This window comes from Myotis brandtii, unplaced genomic scaffold (genome assembly GCF_000412655.1).
Source record: "Myotis brandtii unplaced genomic scaffold, ASM41265v1 scaffold1031, whole genome shotgun sequence".
Classification (NCBI taxonomy): Eukaryota; Metazoa; Chordata; class Mammalia; order Chiroptera; family Vespertilionidae; genus Myotis; species Myotis brandtii.
This window is the reverse complement of record NW_005353465.1, coordinates 690,573-711,141: the sequence shown is the minus strand read 5'-3', so window position 1 is coordinate 711,141 and position 20,569 is coordinate 690,573. Positions and strand designations below refer to the sequence as shown.

The following is a 20,569-nucleotide window of genomic DNA, read 5'->3' as shown; positions in this document are numbered from 1 at the left end:
AGGATGAAAATAAGGAGAAGCCCAGGAAATATGGCAAGAATGTTTCTGAGGGTTAGTAGCTGGGAGGTTGAAGTCAAGGGCAGTGGGTACTAACAGCTGTCACATAACCTTCTCTACAAGTACTTTCCTGGTTCTGTGAAACCTATGAATAACCTACTTATTGGCATGGCATCCTTTCATGAAACCAAATTATGTGGGTAAATAGACAGGGCAGGGGAACAGCATTCTGCTGGGAGACCAGTTCTTGGAGTTGGCCCATAGATCAGAAACAGCATCTTCTGGATCCAGATCATGTATGTGAACAATGAAAGCTTGATCATGTTATGGGCAAGAGTAAGACATCAGAAAAGAGGCAGCTTTGGGACAAAGGGCCATGCTTATCAATATTAAACTTTGCCTCCTGGAACAAATCTTTAATCCGCTCCAAAGGGTAAATATTTGATATAGTCATGCCCAGAGAAAAGGTGAATGAACTCTCCTTGTTGTGCACAAGCAGTGTCCTTAGTTTTCATATCTCTGCCAGGATTAGGGATCTTTGGAACTAGTTTCCCCACCCAGTTCATTTGATCACTATATAATCAGAACCTGAGGGGTCCAGTTCCCACAGCTGGAACCCATCTCCAGAAACAAAGAACTGGAAGCCATCTTCAGTTGGAGGGATTCTTCCAGATTTTTGTAAGATTCTTACCCCTGAGTAACCTATTGCTGTATTTGTTTATATATACATACTATTTCTAGCCATCTAGCCACTTCAATGAAACATCTTTTTCTCCCTTTAAAGCTTCTGGGTCCAAGCTTATGAATTAAGAAAAAAAACAAATCAAATTCTAAAGTTTAAAATGAAAGCAGATTTCTTTTGGGATTGTCTATATATGTGTGTGTAAAGAGAGATTAGTGAGACTGGGAGCAAATTGAGGTTTAGGAGGAATTCCTGAATTGGGATAAAATTCCCAAAGTCCTGGGGAAGCCATTTGCTGAAGGGCATCTGGATGCCCCCAGGGAATAGGCATTAAATGTGGCACAGTGAGGAAAGAAACCAAAAGTATGCTTTTAGTTCTGTTTTCTTCTAATCTTCCCTACTAATTTTTTCCTTTAAAAAGTTTTGATTACTCCTTAAGAGCCAAGTGGAATACATCCAAGATCAAAAGAAGGTACATTGGCAGGTTGAAGGGAAGAAAGAAGGAAAAGAGATAAAGGGAGGAGTATGCATTGGGTGTTATGCTTTCACTTTGAGGGATACTGCCCTAGAATATATAAAATTGTGAAGCCATATGTATGGAAATTATAACCATAGTTACTAATCATAGACTGTCAAGTTAACTCCCTAGTGTGTAAAGTTGGATGGACCTCTTGAATTCAAAACATTGCCTGTGTAGAGAGGAAAAGAATATTAATTCTTGTGAAGATTGAAGAATTGTTTGGGAACAGATGATAAAGTTAGTCTGAAGAACAGTGGGGACAAATTTCAATAACAAAAAGTTGACAGTTATGTGCTTGAATATGGAAGGTTATGTGCGAGTGAGTTTGACTACGAGATGTGAGATTCTAAACCCTTGGCCTAGGCAGATTCACTAGAGTACCAAAAATAATGTCTCAGACTTGTTTTCTCCCAAATTCATTTTGCCACTTTTGGGGAAATTTAGGATTGAATATATGAGTGAGCAAGTTGTGAGTGGGGGAGCAGATATTAGATAGAGGTGGCCATGATGTGTACCGACTGGAATTTACTTTCTGGATGTCTTAGGAAGTCAAGATTACAATAAGCCTGAGCAAAATTTAGCTGAGTCCTTACAGAATTAATGTGCAATTTCTGCAAATTACAAACAAAGTCTTTCCTTTACCTCTCCAGACTGGGATGGGAGGCCTTCAACCTCCTACAAGCAAGTGGCTTTGTAGGATAGAAAGCCCCTGTGTGGCATCAGTCTAGGGCCTTAATTAAAGGTGGTCTGTAGGCTTGGCTTACACGCTGAGCCTTAAGAAATGATACATTTCAGTGAGATTGGATCACAGGTTTTCTTATCACCTACTAGAGGCCCAGTGCATGAAATTTGTGCAGGAAGAGGGTTCCTCAGCCCGGCTGGCACAGTCTCCAATCCAGGACCCCTTGGGGGATATCTGACTGCCGGTTTAGGCAGTCAGACATCCCTCTTGCAATCCGGGACTACTGGCTCCTAACCACTCACCTGCCTTCCTGCCTGAACACCCCTAACCACCTCTGCCTGCTGGCCTGATGCCCCTAACTATTCCCCTGCCAGACTGATCACTCCATAACTGCCCTCCCCTGCTGGCCTGATCGCCCCCTAATGCTCTCCTGCTGGCCTGACACCCCTAAATGCCCTCCCTTGCCTGCCTGATCTCCCCCTAATTGCCCTCCCCTGCTGACCTGATCGCCCCCTAACTGTCCTCCCCTGCCAGCCTGATTGCCCCCTAACTACCCTCCCATGCAGGCCTGATCACCCCCTAACTGCTCCCACCTGCCGGCCTAATCGCCCCTAACCACCTCTGCCTCGGTCCCTGCCACCGTGGCTTTGTCTGGAAGGACGTCCGGAAGATGTCTGGTCTAATTAGCATATTACCTTTTTATTAGTATAGATTTCTTTCACAAGTTGTCTACCAACTAAACTTATACAACCTGTCTCTATAATTCCACTAGACTTTTGCTAGTAAAACTGGAAAAGATTCTCTTATGCTTAATGAGAACCATGAAATTTCAGACTTTAGAGTTAGCAAACCTCTCTTTCTATAGATGAACAAACTTAAGCCTTAAGAGAAAAATTAAGTCAATCACTAAAAAAAAATTAAAAATATTGTGGGTCTACTGTGAAGCAGACACTGTGATTCAAAGTGAATAATATGGGCTCCGCCCTCCCGTAGCTTATACACCAGTAGGAAACACTGACAAGGAGACAGGTAATTGTTTGCCTGGAATACATGGATAAAGGCTTGGAAATTACACCCATGAAAGTTGGAAATAGGTATATCTTTATTTCGTGACATCCTTGTGGGCAGATCCTGAGTTTTGTGACTTTTGCTTTGACACTTGTATCTAATGGGGTGTCCTTGGTCTTTATTATTTAAGCATAGAGTGTTTAGACAGAAACTCCAGACAAGCCCAGCAGCTCAGACCCCCTTCTTTGAACAACAATATCCCCACAACCTGTATAGCACTGGCACCTCCTACCAGGACCCCTGGTCTCCAATACAGCATGGAAGACATTGGCAACATTTCTATCCACCACTGCCACCTAATGACTCTTTTGGCTACTACAGCTCTACTTCCTGATTTTGAACTCTGGGATTCTGGCCCCAGGCAGAGAGGTGTTGACTTGGTGACCCGAAGGTCCTGTTCCATCTCGGGAACCTGAGATTCTATAATTGCCTTTGATGTTAGAAGGCAATATTTGTCTATCAAAGAACAAGAGACCTAAATGAATCTAAATCAATAAAACTTTGATGAGGTCTTCCACAAAACTAGAAAAAGAAAACACACCCAGAAGACTAAAAAGCACAATGTAAAGAGCTTGGCAAATGGGGAGCATGGCAGGCCAGCAGCTGTGCTGAAGCAGTGGCCGCGTATGAATACTTGTTATTCTTTTAGGGGTGGCTTTTCCCTCTTCAGTCATGTACCATTTTTTTGGCTCAAGTCCCAAGAACATGCTTTCACTTGATTCTATTATAAATTATAATTAATGTTCTTAATGGAAATTTTTTTCAGCTGTTATTTATTTCAGTACTGTGGAATGACCAAACATTTTCTTAGTGTATAATTTCATATTCTTCAACAGTGTGTCAAATTTGTGTATCGTTATTATGAAACAGACAAGATGTATCAATGCCATATGATGATGAGAAGAGTGTTCACTTTGCTCCCTCTCTCACATGCCTTCCCAGGAAATCATCAGAACCCTGGATTTACTGGTCTTTCTAGATTTACAGTCATACTCCAAGGGCTGTTTAGTAATACCACAGGCTTAGTGCTAGAACCTGTGCCATCTTTAAGGGTGTAAAAATATTTGACATAAAAATGTTTATTTATGTACATATAAGAAAAGTTCAAAATAAAGATTACTATTTAACTTAATGTCTATGAAAATGTACCATTTGTTTTCTTTTAACTTAGGATTTATATGAATTACATCACACTTAAGAATAACTTGAAGGTCAAATTTTTCTTCTGTTGTAAGAATTTCTTATTATGTGTGATGGTTGCTAAGAAATCATAGCCAAGCATAAAGTAAACAAGTTGCTCATTCATAAACAATTTGAAAAACAAAATTATAAAAATTATTTTCAAATTTATTGTGAAAAGTCATTTTTATTATGGGATGTGGGAACACTGACATATATTTGATATAATGTGGGGGAAGATATGACAGTTTTTAAAGGCTCTGAATGTTCTTTAAATTTTTCTCCAAAGAACTAAAAATATTGTCAGGAACTTCCAAATATTTTTCTGGAAACACCAAATATTTTTCAATTCTCCAATCTTCACATTTCTTAACACATAAAGTTTTTAACATTAATATGAAATTTGTTTTCTATTTTGTTATAATCTACTAGTGGCCTTCTGCACGAATCTGTGTGTAAGTAGCTCACTGCCGCTTGCCTCAGCTGGCCGCCCCCTCCCCCCCACTGCTGCTCATAGCTCTCGGCTGCAAGTAGCTTGCTGCCCCACCCTCCTGTAGCTCTCAGCCACTTGTAGCTCCCTGCCCCTCCCTCCTGCTGTTAGGTCGTTATGTGATGGTGTCCAGGCCAATTTGCATATTATCCTATTATAAGTATAGATACTTGTTTAATTCTATTTTTAATAGCTATCATTGAGATAAAATCATACTCCAGAAAGAAGCATTCTGTTTATTTGATAGGTATGTTTGAGGGTGTGTGACACACTGCCCCTAGCAAGTGTGAGTTCCACAGTTTAGACAGAAAACTCTTGAGAGATGATGGCAACAATCCTCTTCTCTTTCTTATTATTCTTTTGTGGAAGATGTTACAAAATCATTACAGCAAACTGTAAGGACTTTGGCTTGATGAAAGTCCTGAAGAGGTTTTCTTTGTTTTTGTTGTTTTATCACATAGTAACATCATTTACCTATTGTGTAACAGTGTATGTACATTTATTGGGGAAACTAGAAAATATGAGTATTCTCTGAGAATAATCCACCTTGATCCTAAGAATAAGCTTGAATTCCTCTTCCTCCAGTCTTCTGTAAAAGTTGACCCAGACCCACTTCCAATCATTGCATCAATTCTTCCATGCTCCTCTCTGTTCTTTTCTAACTAGTATACAATAATTCCACCTTTAGCCACAAACCAACTAATTCTTAGGGAATTAGGTCAGTCTCCCTTCACCTCAGGGCAAGACTGCTCTCAACTGCTCTCCTTATAGCCAGCTGATTTATTGACTTGAATACTTAGAATCTTTTCTTTAACAAACCTCTGATTGACCCTTCCCTGGGCTCAGAAGACCCTCTTTGCCCTGGCCAGTGTGGCTCAGTTGGTTGAGTGTCATCCCATGCTCCAACAGGTTGCCAGTTTGATACCTGGTCAGGAAATATACCCAGGTTGTGGGTTTATTTGGTTTTGGTGCATACAGGAGGCAGCCAATGGATGTTTCAGTCTCATGTCTATGTCTCTCTCTCTCTCTCTCTCTCTCTCCCCACCTTTCCTTTCTCTCTAAAATCAATAAAACATATTTTTTGAAGTCCATCTTCTTTATAGGTCTCCTATCTTACTGTCTCATCTCAGTGAACTGGAGCTCCTATTCCTTCCCCATGGATGCTACATCTCCTTTTAGGGAGGACTTGGTATGTCTTAATGGTCTCTGTGTGCCAGGACCTAGCACAATGCCTTGTACCCAGAGGAGCTTATATAATGTTTGTTATTTAATTAATTAATAAATGGATTAGAGTGTGAATGGATATTTTAATGCTATGACTGATAGAAAGGTAAGTACTCAGAGTCTTAAGGGATATGAAAGAATGGTTAGGGCAGGAAGTTGTGTTCAGGAAACTTAGATTGATTTTCCAAAAGAATGGATTGACAAGAAATGTGAGATTAATGAGGAATAGAAAAGAAAAGATATACTTTAGGTGACTGAGGATACTGGACTCATGATGCCCTGTCACTAGCCCAGCAGGTCCCTGTCCTTTTAGTCTCATTTGCCCTTTTAGCCTAATTTGTCCTACCATACCTTTTGCCCTGGGCAGGAGCCTTGTTGGAAGAGATGATGATAGGCCTGGGTCCCCTGTTGTTGGTCTTCATGCTGGGGCCCTGTCTGACCCCACCAACCCTGGCTCAGGATGACTACAGGTACAGACACTTCCTGGACCAGCACTATGATGCAAATCCACGTGGCCGGAATAACAGATACTGTGATACCATGATGAGGAGACGAGGCTTGACTTCACCCTGCAAAGACACCAACACCTTTATTCATGGCACCAGTAACATGACAACATCAAGGTGGTCTGTGAAGATGAGAATGGAATGCCTTAGAGAAAAAATTTCAGAATAAGCAGGTCTCCTTTCCAGGTCACTACTTGCAGGCATAAAGAGGGCCCCCCTGGCCTCCCTGCCAGTACAGAGCCACATCAGGGTCCACAGACATAGTTGTTGCCTGTGAACATGGCTTGCCTGTCCACTTTGATGAGTCCTTTTACCGTCCATAGCCAGCAGGCCACTAGCCCAGAGTTGGCTCTGCTCTCTATTCCTGGCATTTCCCCTACACACTCTAGAACAGGGGTGGCCACATTCATTGCCAGGGGCCCAGAAAATGAGCTGCCTGGAACTTTTGAATATGTTAATAAATAAAAATGTCTCTGAAATCAGTAAGAATCATCAAAGTCTTCTCCTCAATTTGGCCTATTGATTTTTCCCATTTTTCTCTACTCAACTGCCCGCAGACAGGATTACATGGAATACAAAGGCCTTTTCCCCTCTCAGTTACTTCCTTCTCAGTCAATAGGGAGGTAGACTTTCCCTTTTTGTGAGCGTAAGGATGTTAAATTCATCTTACAACAGAACTGGGAAATTCCAGGGCACATGGCTGCTAAGCAGAATTTTCAGGAGGAGCAAATTATTTTTGCTGTCAAATAAGTCAATATTACTTTTACTAGTACAAATGTTAAACTTTGAGGAGTAGTGTTTAGAACTAATACCAACAGATTAATTAAACTCTATCTACCTATCTCTTAAATTTTTGCATTTTTAAAGATGTATTTCAAATAAAACACAAGGCATATTCATTAATGGATTCAAATCTATCCTCTAAATTTTCTATAAGAGGCAAACCAGATTAATAAATTTATTTCAGTATCCTGTATTCCAAAATACCTAGATATTTAAATTATTTTTACTATTTAACTCAGCAAACTTCAAAGTTTTAAGTTACGGAAAACTATGTTTAGGCATATGTATCTATCAGTGAAAAAGCTTTATCATAAACCCTTTATTTTAATTATATCTATTTATTATGTTTTAACAATGTTGTGATTTTAAAGCTAATTGGTTTTACCCAAGGCATTTTCTTGGCAGATTTTGTAACAGGGATAACTCATTGGCCTTCAGTGGCTTTAATGTGAAAATGCTATTTTATTTTATTTTCCTTTATGAAAACAGGAGTTGCCTCTCCCCTGCCCACCTTCACTGCTATTTCTGCAACTTACTGGAGGGTTTTTCTATAGAGCTGTTCGTCCCAGTGTTATGGGCAAAAATAGAACATTGGGAACTAGTTATGGTTATGGGAAATATTAATCTGTTAGCCATGATTGCCTAACCAGGACATAACACCTGGCTGGGAGTCATATGTCCCCTCCCTCCTTGGAATGTGGTACATTCTTATTCAAGAACTGCCCATTATCATGGAAACATTAACCTTGTTGCCCAAACAATGGAGTCCCAACCCAGACTGCATTGCTTACTTCCCCATGCCCATAATCCCTACTTCCCCATGTGATCTTTGTCCCTATATTCATAAACCAAAGAACAGCAAACTAAAGTCCCCAAAAGATAGAAAGCCAAAATTACATTAGTCACACAGACAGAAATCTCACTAGCTAAGAGTTCCTGGTGACTGATGCCCTGAGAGGGAGAGCAGGAAGAGTACATTCTGACAATCTCTGTCCCATGTTCAGCCTCGATACACATAACTGGGCTTCCCCAAAGCAGGACATGCCCCACCTTTAAACAAATTAACCCAAACAACAAAGAAACACAAAACATCAACAGAAACACTCTTATCCAGGTGCGCACAATGCACTAAAATTTACACCACAGAGTGCCCTGCATTAAAAAACCACCGAAGCAGAGCAATATCTCCTGTCCCTGGTTCCAGGACTGTCCCTCCCACAATCACGCTTAAGCTACATAATCTTTACTCCCTGGAATGGAGATAAGAAACACCCTAACCTTTGCAATAGAAATTGACAGGATTAAAATCAACTGGTATAAATACAGATGTAACAAGACAACAGAACGACAGAACCTAGGGAAAGAACCTAGAGACAGAACCTAGAGAGAGAACCTAGCGAGAGAACATGGCAAAAGATCCTGGACAGAACCTGGCTACAGAACTTCACTGGAGAACCTAGACAGAACATGGCAAAAGAACCTGGAAAGAACCTGGCTACAGAACCTGGCGACCAAACCTGGCTGGAGAACCTAGACAGAACTTGGCTGGAGATCCTGGAGGGAGAACCCAACCATGCTGATCAACTGAACCCTGCCTTTGAGTCCTTCCTTCTTCGCCGACTCCGTCCACACCTTTGGGGACCCCTGGACCTGTTGGGGTTGGACCCCAACAAGAACGGAAGAGCAGATCAGAACTCCGCACTTGCTTTATGTGTCAGACATTTCCCAGTCACATATACCCAACCTCCAAGGATACCCAACCACCAAGATGGTATTTCCACCTTGGCCCATGCATGAGACTTGCCTGGTTGCTGGGAATGTACCCTCTTTGTATCATTTTTGCCACCTTCCAAAGAAAAACAGTCTCAGACTTATCTATGGCCCCTGCAAAGAGACAGGGCCCAGGCAAAGGGCCACCCAAAATTGGGTGGGACGTGCCTACCCTTCAACCAGGGTCCCTTCCTAGTCTGGGCACAGATATCCCAGACACGCCCCCAAATTTTGAAAAATGGCTCACCTGTCTGAATTTGAAATGATAGACTGAGAAACAGAAACATGGCAAAAATGAGACTTTTACTAACACTCTCAAAAGTGGGTGTCCATCATATGGCACACAAGTTGGGAGGGGAACATAGACTATTTATGAGTCCCTCCTTTGGTTCCTCATTGGCTGAGTCCTGTGCGGTCACCTGTTTCTTCATACATCGCCTAGGTCTTGTTGTCTCCCATTTGCCATTTAAAATATTGGCTGAGACCCTTTTCGTTTCTTTTCTTTTCTTTTCTTTTCTTTAATTTTGGCTGAGACCTTTCTAGTTGACTCCACCTCCCTTTGTTTAGGGGAACCTTCTTGGAAAAATGTGCTATCAGCCACGTGCACAGTTCTCATACCTTCTCCCCACTCCTCACAACCTGTTTGCTCTAAGGAAATTCAGTAACTGCCTGGCCACATGATATTTCTTTTCTATAAAGTTTGAATCAGAGGCATGTTTCTGACACTGAGCACCTACCATATACCTGGCATTATGATAAGTACTTAACATTGATTTTATCATTTATTCTTCCTAAGATCCCTAAGTGAAACATATTATTATGCTCACTTACTTAAGAGTAATAACGCTGAGAGAGGTGAATTAATTTCCCCAGATCATATAGTTAATGTGGCAGAGCTAAGTCTTTGGGATCACAGTATCAAAAGAAGTTCTTATTGAGAATCAGTATCATAGAGTGGAGAGAAACTTTGGGGCAAGCTCTGACCAAAAAGTATATGTTGGGATAGTTTGAGGATCATTTCATTTTCTGTTGAAGCTACAGCCTTAAGATACTCTCATTGATGTCTACATTGGACTTCTGTTGGCAAATATTTGTTGATGTCTTGTTAAATCAGTTGGTTATTGTGGCTGAGGCTGTGGGTTTGCTCTTGCATGAATAGTTTAGGTCTTCTCTGTAGCCAGTTATCTTTCTAAATCATATCTTGGACACAAAGAAGCAGGATTAGACCATGCATAATCGGAGGGTGAAAGATTAACATGCAAGATTAGATTTTGGGGAAAATAACCCAAAGTGTATTGTTGTGATGAAGCTATTACCCAAGTGCTAAGTGTTCCTTCAGAAATTCTATCCATTAGTCTAAGGATGAGGAGATAATCAAGCATCATTTCTCCCTGCTCTCATATCTCATATATACAGCTATAGGCACTGGTATGTGACATAGAGCTTTCTAGCTTTTTGTATACAGGCAAAAGGTGGCTGTGACTATAGGAGATAGCATTTTAAAGAATGAAGTTATGTTTGAAACTGCTATGCAGGTCCCTCATCAGCCATTTCAGTCACCCAGACAGTGTGACCTGCTGTCATGAAGCAGCATCTTTGAAAACAAAGGACAGTAGTACCCGTATACATCACACCAGGACTTCAGCTACGATCAGCCCTTCGACTGCATGTGTAAAAAATGGGTCTGTATGACCCTCACAAAATTGTCCTTTCTGTTTTGGGTTGCTCACTTCCTGTTGAGTCAGAGATTAATTTTATTTGCTCTAGTACAGCGATTTTCAACTGGTATGCCGCAAGAATTTTTAAAACATGCAATACCTGACTATTTAGTCAGGAGCACTGACCTCTTTTCCCTTAGATTGTCAAATTAAAAAATGACAACCAACACAATAGCTGCCTGGTGTGAATGAATCAAAATTATACCTATTTATTTTGTCAGATTGACAAATAATATATTTTTTGGTGTACTGCAGAATTTTAGTATTTACTTTATGTGTGCCATGAGATGAAAAAGGTTGAAAATCGCTGCTCTAGTGAGTCAGCCCTGCCTCATTGCCAGGGTCAAGGAGATTCACAGTTCATGAGTTCCTAAGGCCAATCCCAGGAGTGACCGTCAGGTGGCAGGATCTAGCTAGCTGGTGTTGGTGAGCAATTCCCACTTCCACTCCTCCCCTGTTTCACCCCTAATTAAACTCTTTTGCTAGGAAGAAGCAACTCTGAACATAAATGTCTTGAATATCCTGAATATTCGGGGAGTGGAAACAGAGAGGCTGTAGAAAATGTAGGAAAAGCACTGATTTTAGAGCCAGATAGGTCTGGGTTTTCTTTTCTTGGTCAACAGAAGCAATGTTCTGACACTATATGGCAATGCTTTCATTGTTGTGGCTCTGAAGGTTTTTGTTTAGTTTTTGTGTTGTTGTTTTTAAGCTCTATAAATCATACGTTTATTTTCCACTGTCAAAAGTGCCAACAAGCCCTGACCAGTTTGGCTCAGTGGATAGAGTGTCGGCCTGCGGACTCAAGGGTCCCAGGTTCGATTCCAGTCAGGGGCATGTACCTTGGTTGTGGGCCCCTACCCACTAGGGAGTGTGCAGGAGGCAGCTGATCGATGTTTCTAACTCTCTATCCCTCTCCTTTCCTCTCTGTAAAAAATCAATAAAATATATTTTTTTAAAAAGTGCCAACAAATTGAGTCTGCAATTAGAGAGGACAGAAAACTAGCATAGCTATTGATAAGACAGACACAGTATCAATGATACATGCATGATGATGGAATATATCACCAAGGCCTAGTTTTTAGGTTGTGCATAGAAACAGCAAGGAAAAAAAAGACAATCCAAGTTCTCTTTTGTGGAGATTGTGTTGTTGAGATTTATTTTTAAAATTTATTTTATCAGTTAATTCCACAAACCTAGGAAACATCTTCATTCCCTATACCCATTTCATTTCATTTGTTTATTCCTTCATTTTGTTTATTAGTTTACTCAACCAGTATATACTATCTTCAGAACCCTTTGGCTGGATACGCTGATTTTTATTTTGTGAGTTTTTTTATAGGATTAACAAGATTTCCAAAAAGACTTGATTTTAATACCATAAAAAAATATAGCCCCATGAGTGAAAATATCAAATAATTAAGAAATACACATGGCCAGTTTTTAAAATAGCCATGGGGATGTCAAGTAAGCATAGGGAATATAGTCAATAGCATTGTAATAACTATGTATGGTGTCAAATGGGTACTAGGCTTATGGAGAGACCACTTTGTAAGATATATAAATGTCTAATCACTATGTGGTACACCAGAACTAATATAATATTACTAGTGGCCCAGTGCATGAAATTCGTGCACATTAAAAGAGAATTAATTAGAGGAAATATTTTAATATTGCTATTTGCCCTTTCTCTATAATAGAAGTGTCAGAGATGAAAGAAAATTAGTAAAATGTATATGAAAATCTTCCTCCTGTCAGAGTCTGGGGTGCACCATGGGACCCAGAGTCAAATCCCTACCCACCCACGTGTGCCTCAAAATCACGCTAGACCCAGACCTGGCCAGCCTCCCCCCCCAATTGAGCTAGATCCAGACCCGGCCGGTCCCACCCTTGTCAAGCCCCGCTGGGCAGGCAGCACAGCCTCAGGTCCCCTGGCCTGGCCCTGGGGTAGGGAGTGCGGCCTGAGGTCCCCCAGCCTGGGCCAAGGCGGGGGGCACACCTTGAGATCCCTCATCAAGCCCCACCAGGTGGGGGAAGTGGCCTGACTGAGATCCCCTGTCAAGCCCAGCACCAGGAGGGGGGCGCGGCCTGAGGTTCCCCGTCAAGCCCCGCTGGGTGGGGGTGTGGCCTGAGGTCCCCTGTAAAACCCCACCTGGGGGTAGGGCACAGCCTCAGGTCCCTGCTGATTGCTCATTAAGGCTCGTTATGGGAACTCGGCCTCCACCGTGGGTGCAGCCATCTTGTGTTACGGAATCCCGGCCTCCGCTGTGGGTGCAGCCATCTTTGTGGCGAAATGATGGTCAATTTGCATATTCCCTCTTTATTATATAGGATTGTTATTTGAGAACTAAGAAATTGTGATTCTTGCCTTAGCCAGTTTGGCTCAGTGGATAGAGCATCAGCCCAGACTGAAGGGTCTAGGTTCCATTCCCGTCATGGGCATTTACCTGGGTTGCAGGCTCCTCCCCAGCCTGGGCCCTTGTCGGGGCACATGCAGGAGGCAATCAATCGATGTGTTTCTCTGACATCAGTATTTCTCTCTGTCTTTCCCTCTCTCTTCCACTCTCTCTAAAAATCAATGGAAAAATATCTTCTGTTGAGGCTTAGGAAAAAAAAAGTACCTAAAAACTATGTTTTCCTCTAGAACATTATTCCCTAAAGTAAAAATGGCTTTGTTTGAGCAGTTTACTTAATGGGGAAAAAATAAAATTAATTCAAAATTGTCCCCCAAGGGCTAAAAAAACTGCTATCATGTTTAGTATATCCCCTTTTAGACATGCACACATTTCCTTTATTCTGTTTTCTCTAGATTTAATTTACTATTTTAGGTTCTTAATTTGGATGCAAAACATGTAAATTTTTTGAGTTTTATTCCTAAAGTTCAAAATGGGTACACATGTTTACTGGGGATGTGCCCGCAACCAAGGTACATGCCCTTGACCGGAATCGAACCTGGGACCCTTGAGTCCGAAGGCCGATGCTCTATCCACTGAGCCAAACCAGTTAGGGCCATTAGAGTACTTTAAACTCGTTTGTACTATGGCTGATTACATAGCATGTGGTACAATACTGAGACATTGTCGAAAATCGCCTCCAAGAAGGAGAACTTTCTCACCAAATGCAACATTCAAATTCATAATTTCTCTTAGTAATGGCATTTATAGCATGTCTGGATACCATGGTGCATTCATCAATAATGAGACATTGGGCCTTTTTAATGGTTTTAGCAACTTCACTCTATATCGAGTCTAGAAATTGAAGGTTCATTTAATGGAATTGGTAATTTATATTGGGAATGAAAGGTTCTTCCACCAAGAAGTAAATTTGCAGCAACTCCTATAGACGCTATGAGTAAAACAGTACCACCACGACCTCTAATATAATGTATTAAAACTTTATAAAGGTATGTTTTTCCACTACCACCTGGACCACCCAAGAAAAAGCATTTGGGGTGTACAGTTTGATCTTTGATGGCTGAAGTTATAGTCTGAAAGGTTGCCAACTGTTCATCATTCAGAGAATTTATCAAAACCCCTGCCTGTCACCCTAACCGGTTTGGCTCAGTGGATAGAGGGTCAGCCTGCACACTGAAAGATCCCAAGTTCGATTCCGGTCAGGGGCATGTACCTTGGTTGCAGGCACATCCCCAGTAGGAGGTGTGCAGGAGGCAGCTGATTGATGTTTCTCTCTCATCAATGTTTCTAGCTCTCTATCCCTCTCCCTTCATCTCAGTAAAAAATCAATAAAATATGTTTTTTAAAAAACCTCTGCTTGTTGTCACTCATATGATTCATCACATGTATTTGTATTCATTAATAAAAGATAGTCCAGAAGTTTGAAATGTGAACATTTCATTCCATGTAATGTGAATACCTCTTGAATTTCATTATGTGCATGCATTACACAGTTTATACAGGCACCTTCACTTCGGTGTAATTTCCAACAAGAATCTTCAATAAAATGAGATTTATTCTCATCCCATAATTTGTCTGCATCAGAAGGACATCCAAACACACATATGTATGCAAAAAGTCCCTGCGCCCATCCCCGCCCACTAGCTCTTGCCTGCATGTGCCTCCGTCGGGAGTGGCCTCCACCTCCGAGGCAGTGCGATGTTAGCGCTGGGCAGGCCTGCACACCCCTCTGCTGGGGGCAGAAGTCCCCGCCCCCGTCCCAGCCCATGAGCTCCTCTGTGCACATAGCCCATTGACCCGTCATGACTGGGACACTGTTAGGACCAATTAACATATTACCTCTTTATATATATAGATACGTCAACTGTAATTGGAAAAAAAATACTTAATTTAAAAAAAATAGACTCATGAAAGGAAAGGCTAACCCTAAATGTTACTCTACCCTTCTTCCACACCTTCCTCAATTTCCAGATGTCAAGAATTAAAACCAGTTCATAAACTCTCATTGGCATATCCTGTCTGTACAAACTTTTGGGAATCAGAGTCTCCAGGGAACCAAACACTCTCCAAAGATCACATGACTAGAAAATTTCCTCAAGAGACAGACAACTGCAGTTTCATTTAGATCTGCCTTTTCTCCCTTTTCACACCCTGACCATACAGGACACATACACCTGGACATCCAGCCCGTCAGTCTCTGCCCTGAGTCATTGTACTGGCTACAGCACCGTCTCTCTATAAGAGAAAAGCTCTTGCTTTCAGAGAAGATCATGTTTGCAAACTTTTAACTCTTGGGGAGGCAGTGATGAGAAAAGTTGTAAGCAGAGAAGTGGGGAGGAAAGAGTAGGCTGTAGAGTTGAGGAAATATCAGCTTGCCATTCTCAACACCTCTCTCTGATGCCCATTTCTTACCTTCCTTTCTCCTACCTCTTGGTTTCTCTCCAGGTACCTCCAAGGTAGTGATGGCTCTCCTGAAGACCCTTTCATCGCTTCTGCTCTTGCTGCTGACCCTGCTGGGGCTGGGGCTGGTGCAGCCCTCCTATGGCCAGTCCATGTACCAGCGATTCCTGCGGCAACATGTGGATCCTACAGTGACAGGTGGCGACGTTAAATACTGTAACTTGATGATGCAAAGACGGAGGATGACTCAGTTCCGTTGCAAGCAATTCAACACCTTCATCCATGAAGACATCTGGAACATTCGTAGCATCTGCAGCACCACCAACATCCAGTGCAAGAATGGCAAGATGAACTGCCATGAGGGTGTAGTGAGTGTTACAGATTGCAGAGATACAGGAAGTTCCCCAGCCCCCAACTGCAGATATGGGGCCAGGGCCAGCACTAGGCGTGTTGTCATTGCCTGTGAGGGTAACCCCCCAGTGCCTGTGCACTTTGACAGATAGATACTATCCTGAAGGGGTTATGGCCCTGTGGTTGGCCTTTAACTTACTCCTTGAATAGCAATGACTAGTGCATTTGAGCTGTCTCAGGTTCTGTCTTCTCTGGTTATGTCTACTTCTTTTTCTCTATATAACCAATTCTCTTAAATGTATCAAAGAGAAATGGAGGCATAAACCTAATTTGGGTGTGGGCTTTTCTATAATAAACTTTTCAGTAAATTCTTCTGCTTCCTTTTATAATACTGGTCAGCTTAACCCTCTCAACATCCTATCCTCTGGAATGTAATCATTATATGTATGATATAGCATTTCAAGTATTTTAAGGTGCTTCCATCTCAGTTATCTCATTTTAATACCATCACACCCTGTAATGTTGATGTTGATACATATAGGGCCCAAAATTAAAGGATTTGCTGAAGAACATGAAGTTAGTGGAAAAGCTGAAGCAAAATAATCCACTTCAACTGGCTACTAATCCAGGACTTTTTCTACTTCATCACAAGGAGTGTTTTGAAAGTATCTGCTTTCTGGTATTCCCAGCAGTCAGCTGTTGGGGGAAGCATTAAAAATTTGGAAATATGAACTGGCAAAATGAGAGCTCTGTCTGTAATTTGGCAACCTTGTTATGTTTGGGTCTAATAAGATTATGATACAAAGAATATTTTTTCTCTTCCCAAACTTTTCTATCACTGTAGCAAGTCAGAGTATTAACAATGCACTAGACTAGATCATTAAGACTCATTCACTCTTCCTGACTGGAAAGATTTTTCATGTTTTCCGTTTAATAAAGAACTCAAGCCCAGCCAGCATGGCTCAGTGGTTGAGCCTCGACCTATGAGCCAGGAGATCAACAGTTCAATTCCAGGTCAGGGCACATGCCCGGTTGCAGGCCAGTCCCCCTTGTGGGGCATGCAGGAGGCAACCAATCAGTGATTCTCTCTCATCATTGATGTTTCTATTGCTCTTCCTCTCTGAAATCAATTAAAATATATTTTAAACAAAAACTTAAACTACAGATATCTGTGAAGATGGTGCTATTGTTCTTGTGTAGGATTTTTTTTTCTTCTACCCTCTTATTTTCTAGTTTATAAACATGCACCAACACCTTAATACCCTCAAAAACTGGTCCATGAAAAAAAGCCTATAGGATCTATGACCAGGACACAGAAACATCTGTGTTTTTACTAAAGACTATTCTCACACCACTCCCTTCTCCCTTTGAATGTTTTGAAACAAATTGGGGAACAGAGATGTATGAAGACACCAGCAGCTAAAGAAGGGAAGTATGTATCTAAGAGTGTGTGCGCGCACATGTGTATATGTGTGTGCGTTTGCGTGTGTGTGTGTGTGTGTGAAAGGATTAAACTGAAAATACTTAAATTATAGCAGATATACATTGTTTATATTTAAGGTGTGCAACCTGATTCAGTATACATATGCATTGTGAAAGAATCACTACAATCAAGCTAATGTGACTCCATTTTGGACTGTTTTCACCTCCATTCTTTTCAACACTACTGAACATCGTAGCTTAGCCCAGCCAGTTTCTACTGAATGCATATTGCTTTCACACCATTGTAAAGTCAAAAAAATCATAAGCATGAAAAATCATGAATAAAAGTATGTGTCATGTTTGTTACGCCATGACACCAACAAAAACTTACTAAATAACCAAATTTCACTTTCAGCCTTTTCCAGAGATGGAATTATAAACCACTTAATTTGGAATTTCCTGATCAGCACTGGTAAGGTAATCTGCCTGATATGACCCCCTGCCTTCCCCTGAATGAAGGTCTCCTGCTTAAAATAATCCAGTCTTTAAGTACATAGTCCCACTGTCTTTCTGCCTATAAAAACCTTCCATTTTGTACAACTCACCAAAGCACCTTTCTAGTTGCTAGATGGCATGCTGCCCAATTCCTGAATTGCTTAATACAGCCAATTAGATCTTCAAACTTACTTGGTTGAATTTTGTTCTTTAACTCCTGCCCCCAGGGCCTTGCCATTCGTTTGTACCTAGAGGACTGTCTTTGATGTATGACCCCTTTGCTCCAGGCTCTTCTCAGAGTGACCCCCAGTGTTCTAGATGAGGAGATAAACAGGTGCACAGAGTAAGGCTGTCCCCTCTTCCTCCACCACTGCCAATCAGTTGGAACACTGCACCTCCCACATCTATTCCTTTCTTCACTGCCTCAGACTTCTTAGCTCTAAGAAAAGGGAAAGGACACTGACTCTGCTCTTTAGATTCACACACTAATCCCCACGGACCTGTGAAGGTGAGTATGGAATCTGAATAGGGCAAGTTAGAGTTAGAAGGGTTGGTATTGAGCATGGCTGGGGGAAAGGCCCAGGAACACTGGAAGGGGCTTGCTTGACCTTCTAGGTGGTAGAGTTGAGAATGCAGTAATCCAATTTGTAAGAAGCAAAGACCTGAATTTAACTCAGTATTAATCTTACTAATTCACACCTCCCTTCCTCCCCAATATTTTCAAGCATAATACATTGAAGCAGCTTAAATCTTGGTCTTCTCATCCTGTTTAGGCCTTTTGAACTAGGGATAGGTTGGCACCAATGAGAACCTGCCTATCCTTTGTTCTGTGCTTGATAGAGGACTAGAGATCCCCAAAAGTGCTGTCACACAAATCCCATTAGACTCTCACAGGTCATAAGGGAGCTACTATTAAGCTCATTTGAGGACACCAATTCTGAGATACTGAGAATCAGGTTAGAGTTTCTGTAGGGCCAGGATAACTCCTTGTGCTAACTGAGGACAGGGAGCTGGTTTAAAGGGGAAACTTTTTCAAACATCTCTAGGCCCTGATTTTGACCAGAGTAGCTCCTGTGAGGGCAGTTTTGATCTTGGTATTTGGTTGCTTAGAACACTGTTTCAAAACTGCATTTTCTTTATGATGGTATTCTTAATGGCAAATCAAGATCATTCAGCATGATTTAGGAAAATGGCCTCAGAGAAGGCAAGTGGGCAGTCAAATGTACTACCATGTTTCAGGCAGGCATTGGGGAAGTGTTATGAGGAAGTCAAGATGAGATAAGCACCACTTGCAGTCAGTTTTAATTGCAGCCTGGGATTTCAGGGAGCCAAAGCTTCCTGCTTGGAAAATGTTTCCCAAGTCTACTCATCTTCTACATTCCCTTAAAGCAGTGGTTCTCAACCTGTGGGTCGCGACCCCTTTGGGGGTCGAACGACCCTTTCATGTGGGTCGCCTAAGACCATCGGAAAACACATACATAATTACATATTGTTTTTGTGATTAATCACTATGCTTTAATTATGTTCAATTTGTAACAATGAAATTGGGGGTCACCACAACATGAGGAACTGTATTAAAGGGTCGCAGCATTAGGAAGGTTGAGAACCACTGCCTTAAAGGGTGACAATCTTTTCTACTTCACAGACATAAAATTTAAAATAACATTCTCTTTCAGACACACTTTCTTATGAGTACCCATCTGGACTGTAAAACAGAGCTAGCTAGAATGCTCCTTGTTTTGGGTGAAGAGGTGTTTAGAATTCTCAAAATAAACATCTATTTTCTACAATTTTGTGCTTGTCTCACTCAAGCTCTAGCATATTTTCAGTTCTTGAAAATGTTATTATCTAATGAGATTTATCATCTTCTAGTTTGGAACCAAATGGTAAAATTGAGCCTAAATATCTACAATGGAATTTTAAGGTGGAGCTCAGCTCAGGGCAGTGTTGCAATTATGTTTTCCTCTCTTATGTAGACCCACAGGTGATCCTGGTGACTGAGATGTCCTCCTCTCTGAAGGTCCCAGGTCCTCTCTTGCTGCTGCTGTTCCCCTTATGTGGGCTCCATGTACACAGCCAGAACCTTTCCTGGAGGGAATTCATGAAACAGCACCACCTGAGCACAAGCTGGGAATTCAATGAGTACAGATGCAATGATCTCATGAGAGAAAGAGAAGCTCCGAAAGACAGGAATGACATCTTCATCACCTCTTCATCTATATCTCTTGGCACAAAATCAAGCACATATGCATCAGAAACTGGAGAGATCACTACAGAAATGTATATATATGGGCCCAGTATCCCTTCAAAATAATCAAGTGTTACCAGGGGAATAACAAAAAGGGCTACAAAGAGCACAGGAGTTACAGCTACATTGAATTCCATTGTGGCATGAACGGGTTTGTTGATAGCATAGAGGACATCCGGCTGTTAGAGGTTATCAGTAGCCTCTAACCACATGCCCTGGTTTTAGTAGAGTGATGAGTGTTTCCCAAGTGGTGGGCCCTGCCCACATGAATAGCCCTTACTAATCACTACTTTGCATTTATGTGCCAATGTTTTCCAACCACTTAGAGTAATGTATCACATGGTTTCTTAATATTATAACTTTACCTATGTTGGTTCTCTGCCTGGAATTCCTTTCTGTTGTCATTTACCTGCTCTACTATTATATATATATACTTTTATATATATTATTATTATCTACACTAATAAAAGAGAAACATGGTAATTAGCATACGACCGCTACCCTTTTCGGCCCAATGCACAAAATTCTTGCAAGGGGCTCGGCCCTCGCAGCCTCGGCTTTGTCCAGAAGGTTGGCCGGCCATCTGGTCTAATTAGAATATTATGCTTTTATTATTATCAATA

At 41.4% G+C, this 20,569-nt stretch overlaps 2 protein-coding genes and 1 pseudogene across 2 annotated transcripts; all 3 read left to right on the top strand.

Annotated features, from left to right (window-relative positions):
* Positions 1–597: 597 nt before the first annotated feature.
* LOC106725608 lies at positions 598–7,227 on the top strand (annotated as a pseudogene).
* Positions 604–16,732, top strand: LOC102243492 (ribonuclease 4). Its single transcript, XM_005856572.2, has 2 exons — positions 604–675; positions 15,476–16,732. Exon 2 carries the CDS (start codon positions 15,493–15,495, stop codon positions 15,931–15,933), a length of 441 nt encoding a protein of 146 aa, XP_005856634.1. The 5' UTR covers positions 604–675; positions 15,476–15,492; the 3' UTR covers positions 15,934–16,732.
* A 497-nt stretch (positions 16,733–17,229) lies between these two features.
* EDDM3B (epididymal protein 3B) lies at positions 17,230–20,350 on the top strand. The gene is given in 3 exon segments (XM_014537390.1): positions 17,230–18,206; positions 19,675–19,901; positions 19,904–20,350. Coding segments are annotated over 2 exon segments (450 nt in total). The 5' UTR covers positions 17,230–18,206; positions 19,675–19,700; the 3' UTR covers positions 20,153–20,350.
* The last annotated feature ends 219 nt before the right edge of the window (positions 20,351–20,569 follow it).

What these genes read in the sequence shown, in the direction of transcription:
- LOC102243492 (XM_005856572.2), top strand. Translation starts at nt 15,493, where the DNA reads ATGGCTCTCCTGAAGACCCTTTCATCGCTTCTGCTCTTGCTGCTGACC.